Source organism: Pezoporus occidentalis, unplaced genomic scaffold (genome assembly GCF_034315485.1).
Source record: "Pezoporus occidentalis ecotype Australia unplaced genomic scaffold, CSIRO_AGI_Poc_V1 ctg58, whole genome shotgun sequence".
In the NCBI taxonomy this organism is placed as follows: Eukaryota; Metazoa; Chordata; class Aves; order Psittaciformes; family Psittacidae; genus Pezoporus; species Pezoporus occidentalis.
Window position 1 is genome coordinate 3,586,994 of NW_026915921.1, and position 23,793 is coordinate 3,610,786.

The following is a 23,793-nucleotide window of genomic DNA, read 5'->3' on the forward strand; positions in this document are numbered from 1 at the left end:
ATGCTAATGTAGAACAGAAGGCAGAGCAGGGTGACAGGGCACGCACAGGACAGCTGCTTTCAGCAGTAGCATGGATTCAGACCCTTAAAACCAATAGTAAAATTGTGCCTTCACAGCTGGTGAGCTCAGTGAAATACCATGTTGGGCAGAAGAGAATTTATAGAAAACAGTTACAGGTTAGGAGCCATGAATTCGTGGTGCTCATACTTTCAAAGGCATCAAGTCAGCCATACCATCGTTCTGAAGAACATGCTATCTCATGGGAGACACATTTCTGGTCATGGTCGAGTGGTTAGCTAAAGATGAAGAACGCATGTTTTGATTAAACCTGGATGTGGTTCACGAATGGTTTACTAAAGCCATTCCACTTTTTCTTCAGCTGTTGATACCAGACTTTGGTGTTTTCTTGGACTGAGAAAGGGCATAGGTCAATGCCCTTTGAAGCTGATGGACATCTTTTCGTGATCTTTAGTGATGGCTTCATTATATCCAGACTAAAATCACCCTAGTGCTGCTGTCCTCTCAGAGTCCCTAAATACCACTTAAAAATCAGTTGATTTCTAAATTATGACATTAAATAAAGCTTGAATAAAAGTCTTTCTTTATACATGCCTATATTTTATGAAGATAGAATTAGGTGCTCCAACCCAATATAAACAACTTGAAGGTTTAGGTTAGGTTATGTAGCTGTGATGTACATTGTCATACTGGGAATAGAAATTGCATGTTTTCATACAGATTATATTTGCAGTTTATACACCTGAAAAATTACATGTTCCAAATGAAATAATCAATATTCAAAAATTAGAGCATGGTTTAACAGAATCCAAAATACCAGATTATTGAAGACATGGTTGGAAGCCTCTTATCTGTAATTTGAGCCTTCCCTAGCGTATTTGAAAATAGGTAAAATAAATAAAACAAAAAAACAATGTAGGCTGGATGTTTGTAGACTTGAGTGTTGAGAAAGGAACTGTATCTCTAAGGTGGTTCTTGAATCCAAATTTGCCTACATTTTGGTATTAAACTGAAGAGAGTTACATAACTGGGTAAGTTTTACTTCTGTCAGTTCTGAAGTCTAGTGGGAGGATCTCAAGTTGCACATCTATGTGGAGAAATAGGGGCTAAAATTACCATAATTCACATTTAAATATTCCCAATTCTGAACTTTGGGTTCAATAGAATGGTATTTGCAGCCCTGGATACCTTAGAAAAGAAATTATCACAGCTTCCTTGGTCTTCCTTGTAGGTACAATGCTGCCCAAAGTCTTCCTGGAACAGCCCTGATAGACTCCTCCTTTCCATGACCTGTCTCTGCATCAGAGCTTGCCACTGGCTCTCAGTAGGCAGGGATTTATTTCCATCAAAGGGCCATTTCATTGCTCTTTAGCTTGTTAAACTAGCTGTACGGAAGGTGATATCTGTAGACAACTGAAGAATCACATATTTGATTAAAAGACATTTTTTCATTAGTTTTGAGGATGAGAATACATGATAGTAATGGCAGCTTTGTTCCACTTTCTTAGTGAAGAGGAATCTTCCTCTTTTCCACGTTGCTTACGTTCGCACAAATTCATACATTGTTTTAGAAAAATGGAAAATTGAAAGTTGTCACACTAATTTTTTTCCTGTATGATTAACCTAATAGAAAACTTCCCTGGAAAATCTATTGAACTTTTTTTAGCTCATACTTAGAAAAAAATATTATCACTGCATGCATAAATCCCGGATACTTTCATATTTTTGCATGTGGAAAACATTATTACAGTTTTATAGCTGATTGTAGAGAGATATTCAGAGAATAGCAAGATTCACTCATCTTGTTGCCAACAAGGAGCTTATCATTCTTATCTTCTGCAAAGCCTGAGCTAGGAATGAGACAATGACACTGCCCATTTCTCCACTCCTCATGTGGCCAACTTGTCATTGTTTCTACAAGACAGTATGTGCTGGACATGGTTTTGGTGCAAGTTACCATTATCCTAAGGATAATCTGTGCAAAAGTGGCATTTTGATAATTATACATTTGGAATAAGTATAGTAAGAGGAGAATGGGGAGTGACACAGTCCTTTTCCCTCTGTTGGCTGTGTGAGTCTCATGAAAGGATTTGAACTTTACTTAAGTGGCATCTATGATCTTCCTACTAATCCAGCATGGTGCAAATCCATCATCTGCTGGTTTGTGACCCATAATTAAGGGCCACATAGACGTAGCCAGGAAAGGAGGTGAAGCTGTGGGATGCAGCTGAATGGGAAAAATTAGAGAACTGACTAATGTTTTTCAGCATCTGGAGAGTATATGTTGGAAATACGTATTTGATTATTCAGTGCTGCTTATGGTAGTGGAACCCTGCACACCAAAACCACTTTAAAATGAAGGCTATTTTGCCTGAAAGCTACTGCAATATCTGTCCCCAATATGTCTTTCTCCAGCTAGCAATAGGTGAGATATAACCAAGAGAGCTGGAATAATGCCATGCTGCTCCTATTAACCAAATGTGAATGGCAAAGAAAAGTAGAAAGCACCGGTATAGAAAAAGAAAGCAGTAATATTTAGCATTGTGTAGTAAATATATTTAAATGTGCACAAGCAGAAAAAGCGGTTTAATTCTATGGTTACTTTTCTACCTATGCTTATCTGGTCTTTTCTCATTGTATCCTGATCATATTCTTTCTTATTCTCACTGCTTTCTTTCCTCCTTTTCTTAGGCAAAGCTTGGAGATGAAATTCTTGACTACAGGGATTTGGCTGCTCTTCCTAAAAATAAAGCCATCTATAACATTGACCGCCCAGATATGATCTCCTATTCTCCATATATCAGTTACTCTTCAGATGACAGGCATAGTTACGGGGAGGTACTGAAACATGGGTATTTTTTTTTACTATGAATTTGAGATTTTATGTGCATCATTGTCATGTGCATAATTTCAAGAAAAAACCAACCCCACCAACTTGTATAACTTCAGTTAATTGAATCATGTCATCCATTCATTCATAAGGCCTTTCATGAAAACAAGCGTGACGTTCATTTGACTTTTTAGTCTTGGAACTTTCTGTGATCATTTTTGAAGCAGATGACATGTAATTAAAGTATGTTTTTCTCTGAGAAGAGTTCATGCATGCGGTAGGAAACAGGAGCCATTGCTAATTATAATGCAAAAATCAGAAGCGAAGCCAAATGTCTTTTGTGATTTTTTTCTTTTTTTTTTTTTAAAGTGTACCATGTTATTTTCGTAACACAGCAATGGTATCACTTTCCAAGTACAGACTTCTTTCAACTGTCCCTTACTAAAGTTCATCCTCATGTCATGCATGAATTTCAACCTATTCATATACAGTGCTAATATGATACAGTTTGTGCTAGTGAAATTTAACATAATTTAATACTAACTCTGTTTTTTTTTTTGTGAAGCATATTTGTATATAACTCCTGTCATGCAAGTTAGCTTTTTTTCCCTAACCATAACTACCTTTCACTTGAAGTTCTGATTTTTTTCTATACTTTTAGATGCATTTTTACAAATCAAACCTCTTAGATATGCTAGTTATACTAGAAAGATATACTTGGTCTAGAATGGAAATCTCATTTGTTCTCTATAGGTTTAAGTGAAATAAATGCTATAAATAATAGCCATGCTATTTATAATAAGCTCTTAATCAGTGCCACTAAAGTCTCAGTACTACTCTCACGTAAAATGCTGCACATATGTTAGGTTTTGCAGACGGTATTCCAAACCCTATCTGTACAATGCTGAACCACAGCAGCTCCATTATAATGCATCCTAAAAGAGTTAAGATTGTATCTGATAAAGGATTTAAATGGGATTTAGGTTTCTGATTTCACAAAACCAAAAGCTGCTGCCTAGCGCTACGGAACCTATGGAGTATAAATACTTCCTTTCTATATCAAAACTCATGGGTGCTGATAGTTTGTTGCCCTCTTCAACTGCCCATTTACATCTCAGCTTGGGAGAGGTGTGTAGACTAAACAACCTCCCACCCACCTCCTGTGAGGACTCCGGCACTGCACCCACTCCGAGGTGCTTTTGAGCTGTGCGTGCAATCCAGCTTGCACATTTTCATGTTGCTCCAAATATTTATATCCTTGATATTACCAGGGCAGAAACAAACCCTGTGTTCCAAATTTCAGCATCCTGGCTGCTACCTGCAGCCGCTATAGTTTCAGTAGATTTGCTTTGCTCAACTAACCAAACATAGTATATAATTTTGAAAGGAAAATGACTGAACAGCAATGGCAACAGGACTGGCCTCACTAGACCCCAGGATTTTGCAGTAAAGAAATCAGCAAAATCTTCCTATGCAATTATTTGTATTTTATTCCTTATTTAATTACTTAAAAACAAAATTTGCCCTGACTTAAATGACAGGTGCTTTTCCAACTGTATCATGTGTTACGCATGGATATTGATATTTTAAGAGTAGTTCTTCTCACAAATAACATCATGCATGAATTTGTATCACTAATTTGTTGTGTGTTGCTGTTTGCAGTCACCTCAGTTGCTCTCTCCAACACCTACTGAGGTAATCCCCAATGCCTTTGTACTCCTGTTCTGACCCATTTTGTGATGCATAAACCTGATCATATTGATAACCAGCAGCGTCTGAAATGTGGGGTTTGCCTCCTGATTCTACAGTGCATGGGGTTTTATTTGTTTTCTTCTGTGTTATTTGTGTTGAATACGCGCTTTGCTTCTGGATTGTCATCTGTGTACATCTGCCTCCACTGTCATCCATGTTTTTGCTTTCCAAAATAAAGGTTGTATGGTGGTTACTTCTTCAATCTCTGCTAAATAAATTACATTGGGAAATACAATTTATGTTTACAATATAAGCTGCTATTGTGGGTTAACTTGAATTAATGCTCAACATAGCTTTCTCTTTGTCTTTTTATGTTTTACCACAAACAGTTAACTACTTGTTTAACTGTTTAACACATACTGTTACATCACATACCTGAACTTCTAGGTGTGTTTTGATGTGCGATCAAAGTCAGTCATTGTTTCACAAAACAGCACCTTGGAAGCAGTGATAGCATTTCACATAGTTTCCCAGATAGTAACTCAATTATACATCACAGGCCTGGCTAATTACTCCATTATCTCAGTTTTATGTATCACAAATTTTTTATAGTAGTGGAGAATTGCAAATATCTGTTAAAGATTTTAAAACACAAACTATCACTATGAGCACTGATTAAACAGAGAAGTTATCCAATAGGGATGTAATTTAGTTGATAGTTTAAAAATAAAAATGTGCTTTATTTAATATTGGATTTCACTTGATTGCTCCTTCCAGAGACACAAAATACACAAAAGGTAAGGTCTGAAACAGTATTAAATCTTGGTGATTTGGAAGATTGTAATAATTCCCTTTAAATTACCTACCAGTTAAATTCAGAAAGTGGCCCTGGTATGGAAGTTGGTGCTGTCATGATTTGTGTTACGTGAATGCTCCCATGTTATCCAGCTTCGCCATACTTGCTTTCTTTCTCTAAAGAGTCTATGATCAGGTGCCCAGGCATCATCATCTGCAAACTTGTCACCAGTGTTGCAGGGATTTTTATTAGAGGAAAAATCCACTCTATCATACAATTGGGCACATCATAGAAAATTAATTAACAGTCATTTAAATAACATCATGAGACTTTCTAGAGACATTGCTGTACTGCTTGTTAACTCTCTTTGATAGGGTTTGAGTGAGTATTAAATAATGCAGCTACATTGGGAGGGAAGCATCTCAAACTGGGCATAGAGGAGTTGGTGGCAGAATGTCTACAGAATGTTGTAAGCTTGGGAAAGCATCAGTTTTCCAATTTTTTGGGGGGCGTGGGTGTTGTGTAATTCCTTCTGAAATTGATATTAAAGCAATAATGCTTCTCACCGCTATATAAAACTGATTTTTCCATTTTTGAAAATGCAGTCAGTGAGTCTGAGGTGAGGTGGAAGGGACGGAGCACATGTGAACAAGAGAAGAAAAACTGATGATGAGAAAACAGTGTGAATCTCTAAAGAGTCAAGGGTAAACCTAGAGAAGCTAAGTTTATCTAAAGATGAATTGATGGATATAATTAAGTTGTCCTGATAGTCATTTGGATAGTAATGATGGGGATAAGTAGGATCTCCTGTATGTTTAAGTGGTGAATGATCCAGTGAGAGTCATACGGATGGATGCCTGAAGTTGTCCCAGTATTCACAAGTGACTAGCACCTGCATGTCTTCACTCACTCCTACTGGAATAGGAGAAGGGAAGCATTTTTTTGGAATATGACTGTTCATAAGGTTTTAAGTGGTTGAAGCTAAGGGTTTAGTGGGAAATGGCTTGTGTGACTTGCTTTGCACAATGCTGCAGTATTAATGCTAATGCTATATATGAGTGTTTCTATCAATTATCTAGCTAGTAATGACTATGTTGTAATATACTACACTGAGCAATTTATACAGCAGACATAGTAATTTCTGTGACGTAATCAAGCCAACAAATGCTGATTTTCATGTTGCCTGTAACCACTGTGCATCCATTCATACGGTTGCAAAAGTGACCATAGTGCTACCATACTAACCTGATCTCATCTTCCACCCACCTGTGTATGTTCAGGGAATTATACTGTCCAGAAATAACACCTTTTCAGTATTCTGTTCTTTTCAAATTATATTGTCATGTTAAATTCATGTACGTACTGACTTTCCTGGGAACATGACCATTCTCTGACACTTGGCAGAACTCTTTCAGTCACACTGCAGAGGAGGAGCTTACGGCTGAAAGCTGCCTCATTTCATTGGGATTGCATGGAGCATTACAATAGCATCGACTTCTGTCTACCTGGCACAGAAATGTGCAAAATCATATATTCTGTCTGTTTTGGAAGTTATTTCTCTTCCCTGATGACATACATTTCCTCTTTTCCTCTCAGGGTGACCAAGATGACAGATCTTTCAAGCAGTACAGGACGTCAAGTCCTAGCTCTGCTGGCTCACTGGGCTATGGTCGCTACACTCCAACCTCCCATTCTCCTCAGCATTACAGCAGACCAGGTAATGGAAAGCACTCTTATTTATTCTCTAGATTTTTTTACTCCTTTATCTTATTTTGTAAAGGTAGGTAGGCTCTGAATGATGGGTTTAAGGTAGAATAGTGGGTTTACAGTGATTTATTTACTGTGAACAGACTCCCATGGGGAGAAAGGAAACAAGTGTTTCAGGAACTAGCATCTAGGAAAATGAAAACAGGTGTCTAGGAAGATTGCTTCTATGTATCTGTAAACAGAAGATAGAACAGTTTAAAGAACTTAATCCTGGTCCCATCCTGCCTGAAGCTACACATTCAGTCCCCATCTCTTTCAAGGTGTGGTGTGATAGTTGTGAAGGCACACAAAGCCGATAGGGTGATTGAGTAACTTCATGAGCCCCTCTTGTACTGCAGGGTTATGGTCTGTGTCTCCTCTCCACAATGCAAGAGCTGGAGAATAACTAGTGATTCTGTTAGCTGGATTTTGAAGGACAAGTTGCTTTAGTTGAGAAGCTTACAGCAATTTTTATTGCAGCTTTGGGCTGTACTAGCAGCTGTGTTGGTGCTCTTGTCACACAGAGAGGAGGGATCACCTCCTTTTAATCTTTGCATGGGAGTCCCTTACCAAAGCCATTCATATTTGGGCACCTTACAGAGTTTTATCCTTGGAAATAATCAACTATATTGCTCAAAAGTCATTCTAATTTTTCTCTGCTCCATCATTTGGATGGAGAACACAGAGCATTTATATTATTTTTTTGGGGGTGTCTCTTAATTTCATTGGGAGTATATTGTAATTATAAACCAGTTTGTAAATTGGGAGCTCTTAATCTTTCCAGTGGAAATGAAGATTTTATGGATAACAGAAACAGGAATTGGATATCTAATATATGTATATAAGCCATATATAGAGAGAGATAAAGTCTTTGACAAAGTGGAAATGACATTGAGTATCAAAGATCTATTAAATAGCAGAAAGATTAGTCTCCACTGGAAGTATGGCAGCTATGTCATACTTAAGCTTAGCTGCACATTGTTAAAGCAAGGAGGAAAGATGAAAGAAAATCCAAATTAATTCTAATGGTTTACAGCTTCATTGAAAATTTAGAAGATAGATATCGTAATTGCCACTTCTAGTAATTGCCAAAATATGTTATCAGGATATTATTACAACAAAGCAAACAAAGATGACTTTTGAGAATGTTTTTCAAAGTACTTAACCACATGTCTAGCTTTCAGAGCTCAAATAACTTCAGGATGTTTCTTCAAATGCTTAAATTAGCCATGCACTTGAGTGCCCTGGTGCGTTGTGAACTAGATCCTACCAGTGTGCACCTGATGGCGGGGAGAACTGGGCCCACTCACAGCACAGTTCTCAGCAGAGACAAGGCTCTCCCCATTTCATTTCATTAGATCCATTACAAGCATATATCATTCCCTCTTGGCAGCTTTTGAGTATGCAGATTTTCCCCTGGGTGCAGCTATGCTTTTTATGGTTCCTTTTCTGGAATATTTTCTGATGCATTACACTATCAGTGTTTTCTATAATACTCTTTCTGCTTGTGGAAAGCCCGTGTCCCTTGGCCAAATGCATAGTATGGCCACTGTACTGTTTTTAGCAATAGCTATAGAAGGATGAAGTCTCACATATAAGCTATATGTTTTCTAAGCATCAGGAGGAAAATGTTCCTGGAAAAAAGGATGGCATTGTAATTTGTGGCTTTCAGTAAGTGAACTAAATAGTCTATTTTCACTTACTCTCTGTTGCCCCCAGCTGGTACTCAGAGTCTTGGTACCAGTAGCTGCATCTCCCTGCCCCAACACCCAAGCCTTACATCTACATTCAGACATCATTACATCCCTTTCTTCAAAGGTAAGGCCCAGGAATGCAAAACCGTGCTGTGATACTGTAGACTTATTCAGATGTGTTTCACATTTATGTCTGTGCAAGCATGGCTTCCACTTGGATAAAATTTGTCTTAATTTTGTGCAAGTGCTTTCTTGATGTATTGTGTAAATTTGAAGAACTGAGTGGGTATGGGGCTTATTTTTGCTTTTTTTTTTTCAGTGAGCATTAAGTGTATTTCCAAGGGGTGGAGGGAAGGAATTAGCTTCCATAATTAAAATGAGGGAGGGAATAATTTGGAAATCGATTTGTTCTAAAATCTAGTCTTTACCTTTATTTTGGTGGTGCTAAATGAATATTATAACCAGCTTATACATTGGACCCAACCCTGGATGATCAGTTATCTAATCTTCTAACCTACATTTAGATATCCTTCATATTATTTGTAGCATTACCAAAAAATATGCCAGATAAGATGGTTAAATCAGTAAAGCTGCACCGATTAGGAAATAATCTGTGCCTGAACCATAATAACTGAATCTATTCTCCTTGCCTTTTTGTTTTCCAGTGGATATTAACTTTGAATGAACTCCATGTTCTCATGAAACAGTACAGGGGAATGCCATGAACCTTTGAGGCAAAGGCTATACTTTTTAGCTAGGTAGTTAAATGCCAGAAAGAGGAGACATTCAGCTACCCCATGCATCTTTCCTTGAGTCTGTCCTCTCTAGTAACAATATCACTGGGGCAGAGACATGAATGGCAAACATTTTCAATGCCTTTTTCTTGACTCTCTTGAACTGTTTAATGTAATAAAGCAAAACTGTTCTTGCTGTTGTAACCATTACAGGAAAGAAAGTGACCCTCTGCAGGAACCAGACTTGCAAACTCAACTGAATAGCAGGCACTCTTTGCCTTTGGAAAAATAATGGATGCATATTCACTGGGCCCTAACAAATTCAGAAAGAGCTCTGCCCACAGTCAGCTGAATTTCACTGGTATAAACAGGAACAGAATCAGGCTTGAGTCTTCCAAATGTGATCCCTAAGAGAAAATTTGAGAGGAAAAAGATGATGAGATTGAGCTATTTCTTACTATTTTAAAATCTACCTGAAAAGCTCCTTCCCACAACCACAAAGCAGTCACCCACACACACATTTCTGGAAGGCTGGCACATTCCCTGGTATTCTCTGAGGCACTATTGAGCAGGATTTTTGATCTGTTTCTCTAAATTTGGATGACGTTATCCAACCTGATGTACTGAGTAAGGAAAAACACTTTTGTGTGCTGCAGTGCATGATTTTGCTGTATGGCAAGCTCTTACTCAAAAGCCTGCTTGTAGTTGCTTAGCAGCACTCCTGTTAAAATGAGTTTCTGTTCAGTGCTACCTGATGTTGCTCAGAGCAGCAGCAATTACTTAGTGCTTCTGTTTGGAGAAAGCAATCCTCTAGTGGCACCTCCTTGTGCCCAAACAATTATTAGTAATGTGATCAAAATGATGTTTTGCAATTCCGCAACACTTTTTATCAAGGAGCTGAAATATTTAATTGAGCCCTGCAGAGGTGTATAGATTACCTCCTGTCTTACACTGAGTTAATGTCTTACACTGAGTCCAAAAGGAGTCAGATTTGTCCCCATCCCCTTCAAGGTCTCTTAATTCCTTTCGCTGAGTTGCAGACTGTATTTTTTTTTCTTTATTTTCAGTTTTTAAAAAAGCTCATTTAAAAAAACAAATAAAATTATTAAATCCAAAAATAATATACCACTTAATAATACTGGAAGTAATCTTTGTAAAACCAGCACTCCATATTTGCATCAAAAATGTTTCTTTAGGCTTCCAGGAGACAGAAAATGTTAATTTCCCTTGGGAAATTAAACCAGGAAGAATCTGTCTTTTGATTTCAGTGAGTTTGTGTCATATTCTTCCAGAGAATTACATGGTTCATCATTTTTCCAGTGAAAAAAATATGATTACTGACTTCCTGTTCTTTCTTCAGAATACTGTAGTCAAGCTCCCATGAAGTGTACTAGGGTGAGCTGTTCTTTATCATGCAGACATGTGATTTAGTTATGCTCTTTTAAGGATTTTTGCCTTGGAATGTCTCCAGAATAAATCCTGTGAAAACCTCACTTCAAGTAACCTTCACAGTTCACTGTCATAGAGTGTGATATTCCTAGTACCTATGCTTGGTGTAACTCTTGAGGTCATGGAGTCAGTGAACCGTGCTGAGCCCTGCTGAAAAATACTTACTTAAAATGTGGTGGAAAGTATCTTGCCTTTCTAGAGCAGGAGCGTGGCTTCCAAAGCCCATTTATGTGGCTTTGAAAGCTGAAAAGAATTAGTCATCAAGCTTCAAAAAAGTTTGTCTTGCTTCATGCACCACCATGTGCAGAGATTTTAAAGGATCCAGTTTCAGGATTAGACTCTGATAGGCCAGTGGTATCTGTTTGTTGTTCAATCCTGAACTTAGACAGCTTTTAATGTAACTTGTTATCAAGTTTCCCATCCTCCCAGATAAGATAAGAGCTGACAAGGAAAGAGATATAAACAATGTTATACTTTTCCTGACAATCCCTTGAAAAGGGAGCATGGTCTGAGCTCTGGTCAGTTGGCTCCATAAACACAAGGTTAAGAGCCGCCTACCCTGTCAGCAGCCAAAAGACACAAGGAAGTTCTTGTGGTTGACACTTAAGTTCAAAGTAAGATTCTTTCCAAGTTACACAAAATCCAGGGAAGAGTTCATGATTCTGTTTCTTGCTCTGCACCCACCAGTAGAGCAGATCACAGCCTGCAGCTTCTTGTGGCACAAGACAAAACCCAAATGTTTGAAAAATCACTCTTTGGGGATAGTTGTAATTTCTCTTGAGACCTTCTTTGAAGTTCTTATTCAGTGTGCACCAGGCAAATCTTGAAAGAGAGATTCTTGGCAAAGTCTCATTTGAGAGATTTTAGTTATAGGCTAGATGAAATGACTGTCAGTAGTACCATCACATGAACTTTCTACACGGGTCTTCAGTTTGCTTTGTTATTCAATACTTCTTTTTGTATGCAAAATGTGAAATACAGCTCCTCTAGTGTGTTTGTCCAAATCAGTGGCAGAATTAAAGTTTAAAAGAGTGTCAGCTTGTATGAGTGAACCTTTCCCCCCATTTCATCCTTAATTCTTCCCTTTTGAGCAAGTTAGATGTGATGACTTTAAAAACCTCTCCACACAGAAGATCCTTGCATCGAGAAGTTTGCAGATTTGCTGTCTCCTGGTACTTGTGCTTGTACCATGTACTCTCAGAAGTTTATTCCTCTTAATCAATGCTTCCTTCTGATTCCTTGCTGACCTATCCTATCCTTAAAGAAGGACTCTAGGTGTGTATGATACCAGCACTTGGGGGTGCTCAGTGAGTGTTTGTTCATGCAGGTCATATATGAATATACATTTTTAATAATATGCTAGTTTTTAAGTAAATGAGGAATTAATACACTGTGAAAATCACTTGAAAACTTTCCTCTTCTTTTTAAATTTAAAGATTCCAATAGTAACATCACGTTTGAGTGAATGACATTACAAGTTTTTTAAGGGGTTTGGAGTCATAAGGGACCTTGCTTAAATAAGTGTCTACCATTGCTCTTTGCATTCAAACTGGGAGCGACATTGAGGCGTCTTTCATTTGGTAGGGATGGCCAGGCATCTGGGCAGCAAGCAGCGAAGAAAGAAGGAATTAATAAATGCACATTGAAAACCTGTCACTACTTCTTTCTTTCCAAGAGCAAAGCAGGAATCAAGAAACTGAATAACTGTCTGCTTCCTTGTCTGAGGACAACTTGGCTGCAAGGTGGTTGTGATGCATCAGGATTTTAGTAATTCCATACTTTCTTACCTTATCATTTGGAAGGACCAGAGGCTATCAGCAAGTGCAGTTGCGATTTCAGTTCTCAATTGTTCAGATTACATTTTTCAATGAGAAATCACTGACTACACAGTGGTAACAGCTGAAAAGTTTTTGAGTTTTAATTTTTCACCAACTGTGAAAATAACAGGCACACAATTTAGAAGATACTAGTGTATCATCATGAGATGCGCAGCACACTTTTCTGACCTCATGTGGCCTGTTTATGCTCCTCCTGGACACAGTGGCACTACCCAGCTGACTTCAGAGGTGCGTGTCAAGGCTGTCTTTGCTGACCATGCACCCACTGTTTGTCAACAGAGACCACCTCCATGGGCATGGCCTAGACAGTTATGATAATCCAATAGTTTTATGGTTATAAAACTTCCCTTCCCTGAAATCAGAACTCAGTTACAGATCTAGTATCCCAGAGCTGCTGCACGTTCTTTAACCCCCCCCAAAACTTGCTATAATTACATCGTTACTAGCCATTAAATCTGTGCTCCATCCACACTAAAACAATAACAGTGAATTAACAACCATTTTATGTTAGAATAAATGTCATGTTTGGCTTCCAGCTGCTTAACAGTGCTGTAAACTAATAGGATTTTACAAGTCCCAAAAAAGTAGAGCTTTACTTTTTTGTTTGCCAAGCAGCACTATAATGCCATAGAGTGTGCTTCGGGGAAATAAGCTAGGGAAAAATAGGTGGCACCTAATGAGCCTTTGACAAAACAAGTGTAAAAATTAATACACATTAGTCCTTTGTATATCTTGAAATTTGGTGAAGTGACTATGGCATTATAGATCTATGACTTGATAATCCAACCTTATTTGCATAGAGCTGTGGCATGTTACCTGTGGGAAAAAGTTTGCAATTAAGAACCAAATTTCAACATCTGTTTTTATCACTGATATATGCAAGAATATTTGACTTTACTGGAACATCTGTTTTTTAGTCTAGTCCTGCCCTGAGATAAACACCACAGAATGATTTCATTACTGGTTTCAGGGCAGGCCATGAGCCATAGCATTAATCATTTAAAAAACGTGATTGATAGATTATTCAGTTAAGGCTATGCAAAACACATTACAAGGCAGTGAATGTTTTTACCTTTCTATTTTCTTCATTGAAGTGCTGTTAAAAAGAAGTTTTAGTTTCAAAGTGGGGCAGATTAATCCGATATTATCTTTCAGATATTCATTATTGATGAGATGCTTGGAGACTAAGCCAATACACTGTGCTCAAAAATAATGGGCTTCACAAAAATCATATATTTAAAACTGTTGGATTAACAAGTCATTCTGAACAAGCTTTTATGCTTGAAATACTCTACTTTGCTTTCCATTTTTCTTTTATCTGCTTTCTTTGCTCTTCCCCTTGGAGGCAGTGAAAGTGGTCGGAGCACTCCAAGCTTATCCATGTACTCAGACAGCAAATCTTCACCTTCTGTCTATCAGCAGGCTCCTAGGCATTTCCATATCCCAGGTAGGCACGCACTGCATAGCTTTTGATCTTCGATTGCTGGCACTTGTTTATTCTCTTCTGAATGTAATCTTTTTTTTTTTCATTAATCTGTGAATTCGAGCTTCAAGAGAACAAAATGTCTGATAAGTGCAAATCTGTTACCTGTTAAACTTCATCTCAGAAATAAAGAAGTTAGAGGGCTGTGTGCTTGTGGATGTTAAAAATGTAAGTGTTAGAGGAGGCACCCACTGGCAAGTGTTATTAAGCCTACAAAGGTACAATTATTTATAGTGCCATGGCTGCATAGGTCTGTTGAATTTGTGTGCAGGAGGGAAAGCTGAAGGTGGTTTTGGTTTTGTTTTTTGTTTTTTTTTTTTCTTTCTTATCTGTCTACTTTCTGAATTAGAGTTGTGTTAACATAGACTGAAAATAGCTGGAAGACTTTAAAACTCCAAGAGGCTCACTGTGGCTGTGTCTTTGCATATGTGCTATACTATTTTCAAGTTCACATTCAGTGAAAAAAAGCACATTAAATTTATGTCCACACTGTTTAGTTTTTTGACTAAGAACATCTACCTGCTCAGTGGAATAGCTTATTCCTTTTTAGCTTAAGGGGCTAACGTTTCTGTAAAGAAATCTTAATGAGGAATTGTATCTGCTCAGGTCTGTAATACTAAGTAAGTCTGATGTCTGTACAACATGATATGAGAACCCTGGACTGTGGCTCTGGGGGCTTTAAAAATTTCCTGGAAGGCTGAGTTAGTTACACAATTAAAAATATACGCAAACTGTAGGATTTTCTATAAGAATATTGAGCATTTCAAATATAAACATCTGTATCTGAATGTGTGCAGTTTTAATAATTAATGGAAAAATTCCTTTTTCAAGCATGGCTATAATACTAGTCTGTTGTACCTGCACATGAGTTTTATTTTAAGTAGTAGCAAGTATAGCCAGTTTGCTTTTGTTGTCTATGAAATATACATTGGTATTCCAGCAAATTGACACCATTCAGGGTGTCTTGAAGCACTTTGAGAAAATTAGGAGGGATTATGCCGCATAGATGGTATAGACAATGTTTTAAATATATAAAGATGAAGGATAAAGCTTCGTTCTCTTATAATAACCAGTGAATGACAAACCACTGAATGAATGCTGAAGTCTTTGGTGAAGCATTTGTACTTTTTAGTGTTGTTGAGAGGAGGTGAGCAGCATTGTCTGAATTGCTTTCTTACTCTTTTATTCTTTCCTTTCTCTTTCCTCTTCCTTAGACACTGGCGTAAAAGATAACATCTATAGGAAACCTCCTATCTACAAACAGCATGGTACAGTCTGCTATTCTCTGTTGCAGCTTTATCTGCATGCCTTTGTAAAGAAATGCATTTTGACTTCCAAATTCGTTTGGTGTAGTCTTTGCATTTCATTATGTCTCTATAATCTCAAGTAGAAAAGGAAGAAAAGTAATGAGAAAATTAAATAGCATTTTGTATAATATGCTGTCCAAGGACTCAGTAAGTTCTCTAAAACTGGGATAATAATGCTTTGATTTGTCTTGGTAATTCAGAGCTTATGCTAGTTTCAAAGCAGGTTTCTCATTTATGGAATGCTACAAAACATGTGAATGTTGAAGGTTGCTCTCCTGTTTCCAGACCATGCCTTGGGATACCTACATTTTTTAACTAATTCTGACTTCTACATTGCTGAGGAAATAAATGGTCATTGGTAATCAGAGTATATGAAATAGCCACTTTTCATCTGCAAGTTCTTTAAGCTGTAAAACATCAAGAACAAATGTAGTCACACCATGGAAGTTAGAAATGAATTAAGTAGATGATAATATCGGAGAGATGTGATTGGAAAACCTTCGGTAGACCCAGCAACAAGGCTGCTGTCTGAGTTTCAAAACAACACAAAGAAATACGTGATGTTTTCTGCCACTGAGAGTCTGACTTAAGACCCTAGTAAATATGAAAAACAGAAATATAAAGTCTGAGTTCTTCTATTAATATCCCACTAATGAGCATCACTGTGTTGCTGTCAGTGCCTGCCTACTATGTTCTCAGTGATGTTTGACAAAGATCTTGCTTTGTGGTACAGGATTAGTAATAGAGAATTCATTTTCCCAAAATGAATTCCACGATTATTATTTGGAAACAAATATGTAGGGATTCTGCTGCAATAAGGGTGCCTGGAAAGTGCAGAAGTTTTAAAAATTATGCTTTCAGGTAGTTATCTTTATGCTATCTTTCATAGAAAACAACAGTTATTTCTGGTTTGGATGAAGTTCTAGTTTGGCTCTGATACAGCAATAGAAGAAGGAAAATTGTCAGCTAATGTCTCCCAACTGAGTGAGTCAGCCTGTGCATGTTCACTGTAACTGGTACTTCATGCCGAAGTAACTGCACATGCAGATCATCGAGATTTAGATAACCTCTGTGGTTTTTCTGGGTATGGTTTTGAGCAAAGCAAGACTTGCAAATGTTTCAGTGCACGTTAGGTGTTGGTCTTTGATAGACATTTTCTGCTCACGGTGTCCTAATCTTGGACAAACTAATGTTACCTCCCAGGCAAAAAGGTAGGATCTGTTTGGTTTAGTGCTTGAATTAATGTAATCTTTCGACCTTATAGTCTGCCCAAGCTCTCTAATTCTGTCTTGTCTTTAGATACACAAATCACTTGAGGCAACTTCAGGCTGAGCAAAAAGAAAGCTACTGACAAGGGAAAAAATTGCATATTTTAGTGGTGTTTGGAAAGATCATGAGCAAATGCAAAGTTACAATCATCTGGTGTAAATCAGCATTGCTTCACTGATTTACACAAGCTGACAATATGGCTCCAATGTCCTGTATCCTGGCTGTATCATTTAATTTTATAGACTTTTTGGTTTGAAAAGAGGATTCTAAGTGGCAGCATTTTTTTCTTCCAGGCCAGGCATTTTTATTTCAATTTTCCATCCATCAGATAAGCAGTCGAAGTCTGGATTATGTCAGTTTTGCACTGCTGGATAGAGTTATAATGGATGGAGTATAATCACTGGAGTATAATCACTGGAGCAAGCTGAGAATTAAATTATCAAGTCAGCAATTTCTGTAGGTTAACAAGGATATATATTTTAAACTTTATTTATAGATTATAGATGTTCTGAAAGGTTACGTTGAAAATACACACTCTGTTTTCTGCTGAAGAGCAAGCCATAATTTACTCTGATTCAAACAAACAAAAATCTGTCAACTTTCCTTCCAATAAAAAAGAAATTAAAAATAAAACCAATAAATAAAACTTACCTTTTGTTCTGGAAGTCCTCCTGGCTAAAGCGTGAACACATGAGCAGCCGATGATTCAGCTCCTCAAGCTAATGGGACACTGAACTAACACATGCGGAAAAGGAGCCAGAGGGCATTCCTTCATTGAAGAGAGCAACTTTGAACAAACAAGCACAAAAATGTTCTATACAGCAAAAAGTGCAAGGAGCTCTTCCAGAACATTTAAAGGTTTCAGTTGCAGCAGTGTCCAATAGATCTGCTGTAGCTACACCTTCTGTGTTTCTATTGTAATAAACACCCAATTCCAGAATGAAAAAAGGTGGTGGAAAAATGGGGTATAAGAGCGATCAGGCTGAAACCCAAGGTTGGAAAGTGAAGAGTGCAGGAGTCTCCCAAAACATCAGTGAACCAGGTTTAAGTACTTCTTGCAATATAGGGACTTTATTTTTCACCCGTCATATATGGATACTTCTTTCTATTTATTTTTTGGAGAAGCAGTTTGCCATCTTGGAAAAAATGCTCTTGTCAGGATGCTATTAACCAACTGTGAAAACCTTGAATTTGTTCATAGTTTAACTTTTATTTTATGACCCAGCTTTGTTTTGCCACATTAAATTGAGGCAGGAAAAAAAAAAATCCAAACCTACAGTTGTGGATTTTCTCCTCTAACCCACAGGTTTTTTGTTTCCTTGCTGCAATTTGTCATTTTTCTTAAGTATCACCTCTTCAGCAAAACCAGTTAAGATCTGGATGTGATCTGTGTGATGGCACTGGAAAATGAAACCGAACAGCACTGAAAGGCCTTTTGCCCATGTTGTTTAGATAAAGGGCAGATCCTCTCCTAACATGCTTGAGGGGGAAACAGAGGGGGCAGATTTGTTCCCAACTTGCTGCTTCTGTTGCAGCGCTTCTGATGGTGCAATTTAATCTCCCCACCTTTGTCTCCGAGAATCTAATCTGAGCCTTTATTATTATCATACTATTTCTATTATTAATAAATATGTGTTCCGACTACATTGCATTGCGTGGGGCTTTGTGTTGCACTTTTATTCAGGCATTGCAGACAATCCCGTGTTATGATGAGTTCTCATGGCTTAAAATTAATGCTAGATCACTGCATTACTCCATTTTTGTACCATTAAAACTCTCCCCAAAACAACCTTAAGTGATATAAAGGCAAGTAGGACCCAGATTTTGTGAATTTATCTGAAATGATGTGAAATTTGGCACAAAGCCTTTCTGCAAGTTTCTGAGGTGTAACTAGGTGTTTGGAATACTCTGGGACATAAAAGGCAACGAAAAACACATTTGATTGTTCAGAACTATCTAATGAGTAGCTTTTAGGTTTTCAGCTGAATTTCTTCTCAGCAAGATGGAAAGTTACAAGACAACAAACCAACAGTAAAATATCAGGACTATTTTGTTGTTGTTGAAAGACTCTTTAAGAGAGTCAGTATAGTGAGAAAAGAGGTTGGTCAAAGAACTGTGAATTCTAGAGCCTGACACACTCTCTCTTGCTGATTTCATAAAGAATACCAAATTTGTTCCAACTTGCCATCACTGCCTGTCCTCCATAGGAGGCGGAGGCCCAGGTGTGCAGACCAAAAAATATCTATGTAACCATAAGTACTTTCATGGTCATGGTAATGCAGAAGAATGGGGAAATGACTGCGCTGTGGGCAGTGACCATATAAATCTGTCCCTAAATTAGGATGTAGGTTTTTTTCCCATCAATCAGTCCTTCAAAGTAGTTTCTTCCTAAAAAGGTAGGTTTGAAATCCAGCAGGAATAGATTGTCTGAATTCAGTGCATACCTGAAAGATGAGTATTAGTATAATAATTTCAAGACAATTTAAATAGTTCTGTGAAATTATAGCTTTACATGTCAAGTTGTCTGGCCAGGAATTTTTTTTCTTGTTTTTTTCTTTTTATTGTTATTATTTTTAACTCTTAGAAACATTTGGAACAGCCAAAACAGAAAAAAAAAAAAAGATGTAATATGTTCTAATTTTTAAAATTATCCTTATCTTCCAGCAGCAAGAAGATCAGAAGGAGAGGATGGAAGCATGGATCAGGACAGTAAAAAGGTATTGATGAGAAAAAACAAAAGGAAGTAGTTTATTTATCTTTCTTTAAGCAAGTGTTTTTTAAAACATATTCATATGTAAAGGTATTCTTTCAAGTGACTGAAATAATCATTACTACTTTAGGTCTTTCCAAGGAAATAAAGAAAAGCTAATCTCTCACCCAAAGGGTTTAGAATCGACATTCTACAGTAAAGAGAGAAGGGATATTGAGATTAAGAGCAATAAATTCATGGATTTTCACTCAGTATATACGTTGGTGATTCAGTTAAGCTTATGGACTTTTACTTAGGTTGCATCTTAGCATAGAAGAAAAATATTAACAGCAGATTAGTTACAAGAAAATGACTGCATCTTCAGAAGTGGGGCACAGTGAGCAGCTTAATTAACAGAGAAACTACCCTCAGCCTAGCTGAAAGTTAAATGTTTCTGGTAGCTGTGACGTCTAAGTCGTGATATAGTCAACTTTTACAGTTTGATAAAGGATGCTACAAGTTGCACTGAACATAAGCATGCTGTCAGTTCACCAATATCTAGACAGGTGAGGTAGGAGAACTTCATTCAGATGTTAAACAGGTTTTTCCTCTTTCCAGCTGAAGACCAGTTGGCTTATTCTGAAGGGGGATATGGACACCAGAACTAACTCCCCGGATTCAGACACGCGATCCCTGTCTCTGGCTGCAGACAGAGAAAACTTCCCGAGGGCACAGGAGACTGCCGGTTACTCCAGTGAGTACTGCGTGCCCTGGCCTGCCAGCACTGTCAAGTGGGAATGTGGCAAGAGAAGGTGGCCCTGCTACAGCCTAGTCCACACAGCTCTCCAGTTGGCTTTACGTTCCATATCTCTATCATAATTACACCTCTTTGTCAATTTGTTTTGCTGTGGCTTGTAAGTACTAAGTGCTTTCAGATTTCAATAGTAAACCTGTTTATAGTTTCATATTAGTGAAGGAAGCAGCACTGTTTGTGCAAATGCTGTATTGTCTCTGGGGAGAGCAGACATCCTTTACCACAAAAAAACTGCCCCCTCATTAATGCATAAAAGTGCCTATTTATTATGTGCTATTTTCAGTAGACAAGATAGTAGATTGTTGGCTTGTGCCAATAACTCTTGATACAAATTACAGTTTTTGAATATCAGTAGAACCGTTTCTTCTGTATCATGATAAACATAAAGAGCACTTTGCTCCAAAGGTTAACTTAGAATAGGTACTTTTTACCATTGCTCACAGTTATACCTGTAAGTTCACTGAAATCTTGCAAGTGGAATACTGGGATAATGTTGTTACTAAATACTGGTCTGAAGACAATACGCCTGTGGCTAGCTGTCAGTACCAAAAGTGTGGTCTACACATTTCTTACTCCACTTTTCAGCAAGTCAGGAGGTGAAGGAAAATGTCATCAGAATTGGGTCTGAATTTTACTTTTAGATTACATAAACAACAAAAAAATGGATTAAATGAATTTTAGCAGATATCTGGGCCATTCCTCTCCCTGCTTCCTCCATTACACCACATGGCTGTAGCAGGTCATCTGAGGTAAACAAGTGGGGGAAGCAGTTTTCCAAAAGAATGCATCCAATGCAAGGCATGTCTGGCAGCAGAACTAGGATGTCAGTCTTGTGGGCATTTTGGTAATGTGATAGCTGGCTCCATCAGCTTATATTAAGGAAATTATGGCTTAGCCATGAAAGGAACAGGAAAAACAGATGGTACAAAGTCTGTCGCAAGGCTGTAACAAGATAAAAAGTTATTTTGGATCATCCATCTTGCTGGCTAACTTGAAGGGATTTGATTCCTTAGTCCTCACCAGACGTCACATGCATGTGCACAAGGTATATTGTAGGATTCCCTGTGCAGGTGAAACCAAGTCTGACCACCTCACACACCTAATATCTGGACACCTAAACCTTTAATTGTAATACATATGTTGGGTGTGTTTGGGAGCTTCCTGGAGTTGATCTAATGCTTTTCTGTAGTCCTATTTTCTATAGTTCTATTGATCTAATACATTCTATAACAGTCCTTGTACACAAATTTTCAGTAGGGAGAAGTATGTAGCGACCAAGAACTGTGTTACACGCGAGCAATGTACAGTGTCAATGTCACTCTTCTATACTAGCATTTCTTTTATGGTGGGTTTTTCTTTTTTTCTTATTACTATTATTATCTTGGGAATGTGAACCTATAAAAACTAGAAATGCAAAAAGAGGTTCATACCTCTGTCAGTGTCAATATTACCTCTGTGTTGATGCCATGAAATTTCCATCGCTTTTTGCTATCATTTCCCTATCCCTCCTGAAAATTGACCATGTTGACCAAATAGCAGCAACCCAGAAATGAAGTTGAAGAAGTTTTATCTTCCTGTTATTTACATTTCCTATTTTTTCCTTTATAATTTTGTTCAGCCACCTGACTGTCTTAATACTCATGGACATCCAATGCGATCTCTTCTTTACTCGGTGTTTCCTATTTAGTTCTGAATATTTGTAGTCTGTCACGTGCCCTGTTGGCCGTGGAAGAGTAGTAGCTTCTCTGCCTTTTGCAGTTATGGTTGAGAACTCTGACATTCAGCCCCATCTCTGTGGCATACTTAGTGAGTATCGGAAAAAATAAACTTTTGGGGGTATAGTTTGGGTGCCAAGTGGTTACAGGCAAAGTGGAGGAGGATAGCAGGCATCAGACTGTGACTCTCTGGTGATGTGTCCAAGCATACTGTGCAAACAACCATGTGTGCAAACAACCCTGTATTCAACTGCCCAACCTCTGAGTAAACCAGAGAAGACTTATTCTTCTCTGGAGGATATTTGGCCACATTAAATTAGTGCCCAGAAGAATACATCTAACAACAAAGCACATTAGTACGAGGCTTATATAATTAGCAGGCATCTAGAGTGGAGCTTGCATCTCCTTACATCTGCCTGTGTAAATGTGTTTTGTTTCTGTATATGTGGATGTTTAATTATCAAACATTTACCGTAATTCGTTATTTTAAGTGTTACATATTTAGGAAAGCAGACAGCTGGCAGGATGTATAACCTGTGTTGTTCTGTGTCCCTGATGTGCTGAGAGGCAACCTCAGAATATCCAGATTAAAGTCAATATCATACTGAGAAAAGCAGGAGCCATATCCATGCAGAGAGTTGCTGATGTTCAGATAGTGCCTAATTAGAGAGCAAGATTGTTTTATTTTGGCTAGTTACTCCAGAAAATGTACTGTAATGGTTAGATGTGATAATGAGCAGTATGTGGTCGTTGGCTTCTACGATTGCATTTTTCCTTTATATTAAAAAAAAAAAACAAAACAGCAAAATAAAAAGTGTTTAACTTTGTAACGAAGTTCATGGGAAACAGAAGTTGAGTGAAATACAGTTCTCACTGGAGTAGGTGGGTCTTGCCACCTTCTTTTGGGCTACTTCAGCTTTATTCCCCTCTTGGGTTTCTTCCAGCCGGCCACACGAGGTCTCTTGTGCCTGCCGCAGTGGTTCAGCTCTGGCAGCCTGGAGGCAGCTCCTCAGCTGCAACCTGCTGGAGTGAGCCCCGCTTGCTTTCAAACTGGGCTTTACCTTGGTGCATTTTAGAACAAAACTGTCTCACCCATCTTCTCTGTAGACAAGAAGCCAAGAAATCGAACTCTGCACTGGTGTTCAACACCAGCATCTTCTTCCAGGCAGGAGCAGGGATTCTGTTGCACATACATTTATTCTACCTCACACTGTTATACTCTTTTCCCTGTGGTGTCAGTGCCATTCAAATAACAGGCAATGATAAGTTTCTTAGTTTCCAGATTGGAGTAGCCAAGTGATCTGTCTATTTAAGTAGTCATCCCTATGTCCGTGTATCAGATGTGGAAATCCCCTGCAAGGCTAGTGATTGATTACATTTCTAAAGAAACGCTTGATTTATAGATCATTTTCATTTTAGTAGCTTAAATAAGTTTATCAAACTTCCTTTCCTGTGATGAGCTTTCATTGCCCCAGTTATCCAGTGGCCTGGTGGACTTTATTTGGCCCACTTGAACACAGATGAACAAGAACAGCACAAGGATTCCTCCAGGATCAACTGTCACTGCCTGAAAATACTGTCTTTTCCATATCTGTGATGTATCAGGACAGACATTTCAAACTTTTACTTTTTTTTAACGCTTGTATTAGCAACTCAAGGTCATCTTGTTATCGAGCTTGTGAGTCATCTTGTGATATCTAAGCTTGTATCCTTCATCAT

General features: G+C 38.0%; 1 protein-coding gene across 19 annotated transcripts in view; it reads left to right on the plus strand.

The window, feature by feature from the left end:
• ABLIM2 (actin binding LIM protein family member 2) overlaps positions 1–23,793 on the plus strand; it is a 134,843-nt gene that overhangs the window by 90,565 nt on the left and 20,485 nt on the right. For 2 of the 19 annotated variants that reach the window (XM_062638765.1, XM_062638766.1), the window contains exons 10-17: positions 2,710–2,856; positions 4,511–4,543; positions 6,933–7,053; positions 8,802–8,900; positions 14,143–14,244; positions 15,495–15,548; positions 19,521–19,573; positions 20,164–20,299. In XM_062638765.1, the coding sequence (XP_062494749.1) occupies positions 2,710–2,856; positions 4,511–4,543; positions 6,933–7,053; positions 8,802–8,900; positions 14,143–14,244; positions 15,495–15,548; positions 19,521–19,573; positions 20,164–20,299 (745 nt within the window). The remainder of the gene's footprint in view (positions 1–2,709; positions 2,857–4,510; positions 4,544–6,932; positions 7,054–8,801; positions 8,901–14,142; positions 14,245–15,494; positions 15,549–19,520; positions 19,574–20,163; positions 20,300–23,793) is intronic. The other 17 variants (XM_062638767.1, XM_062638770.1, XM_062638771.1 and 14 more) reach the window with 17 other exon arrangements.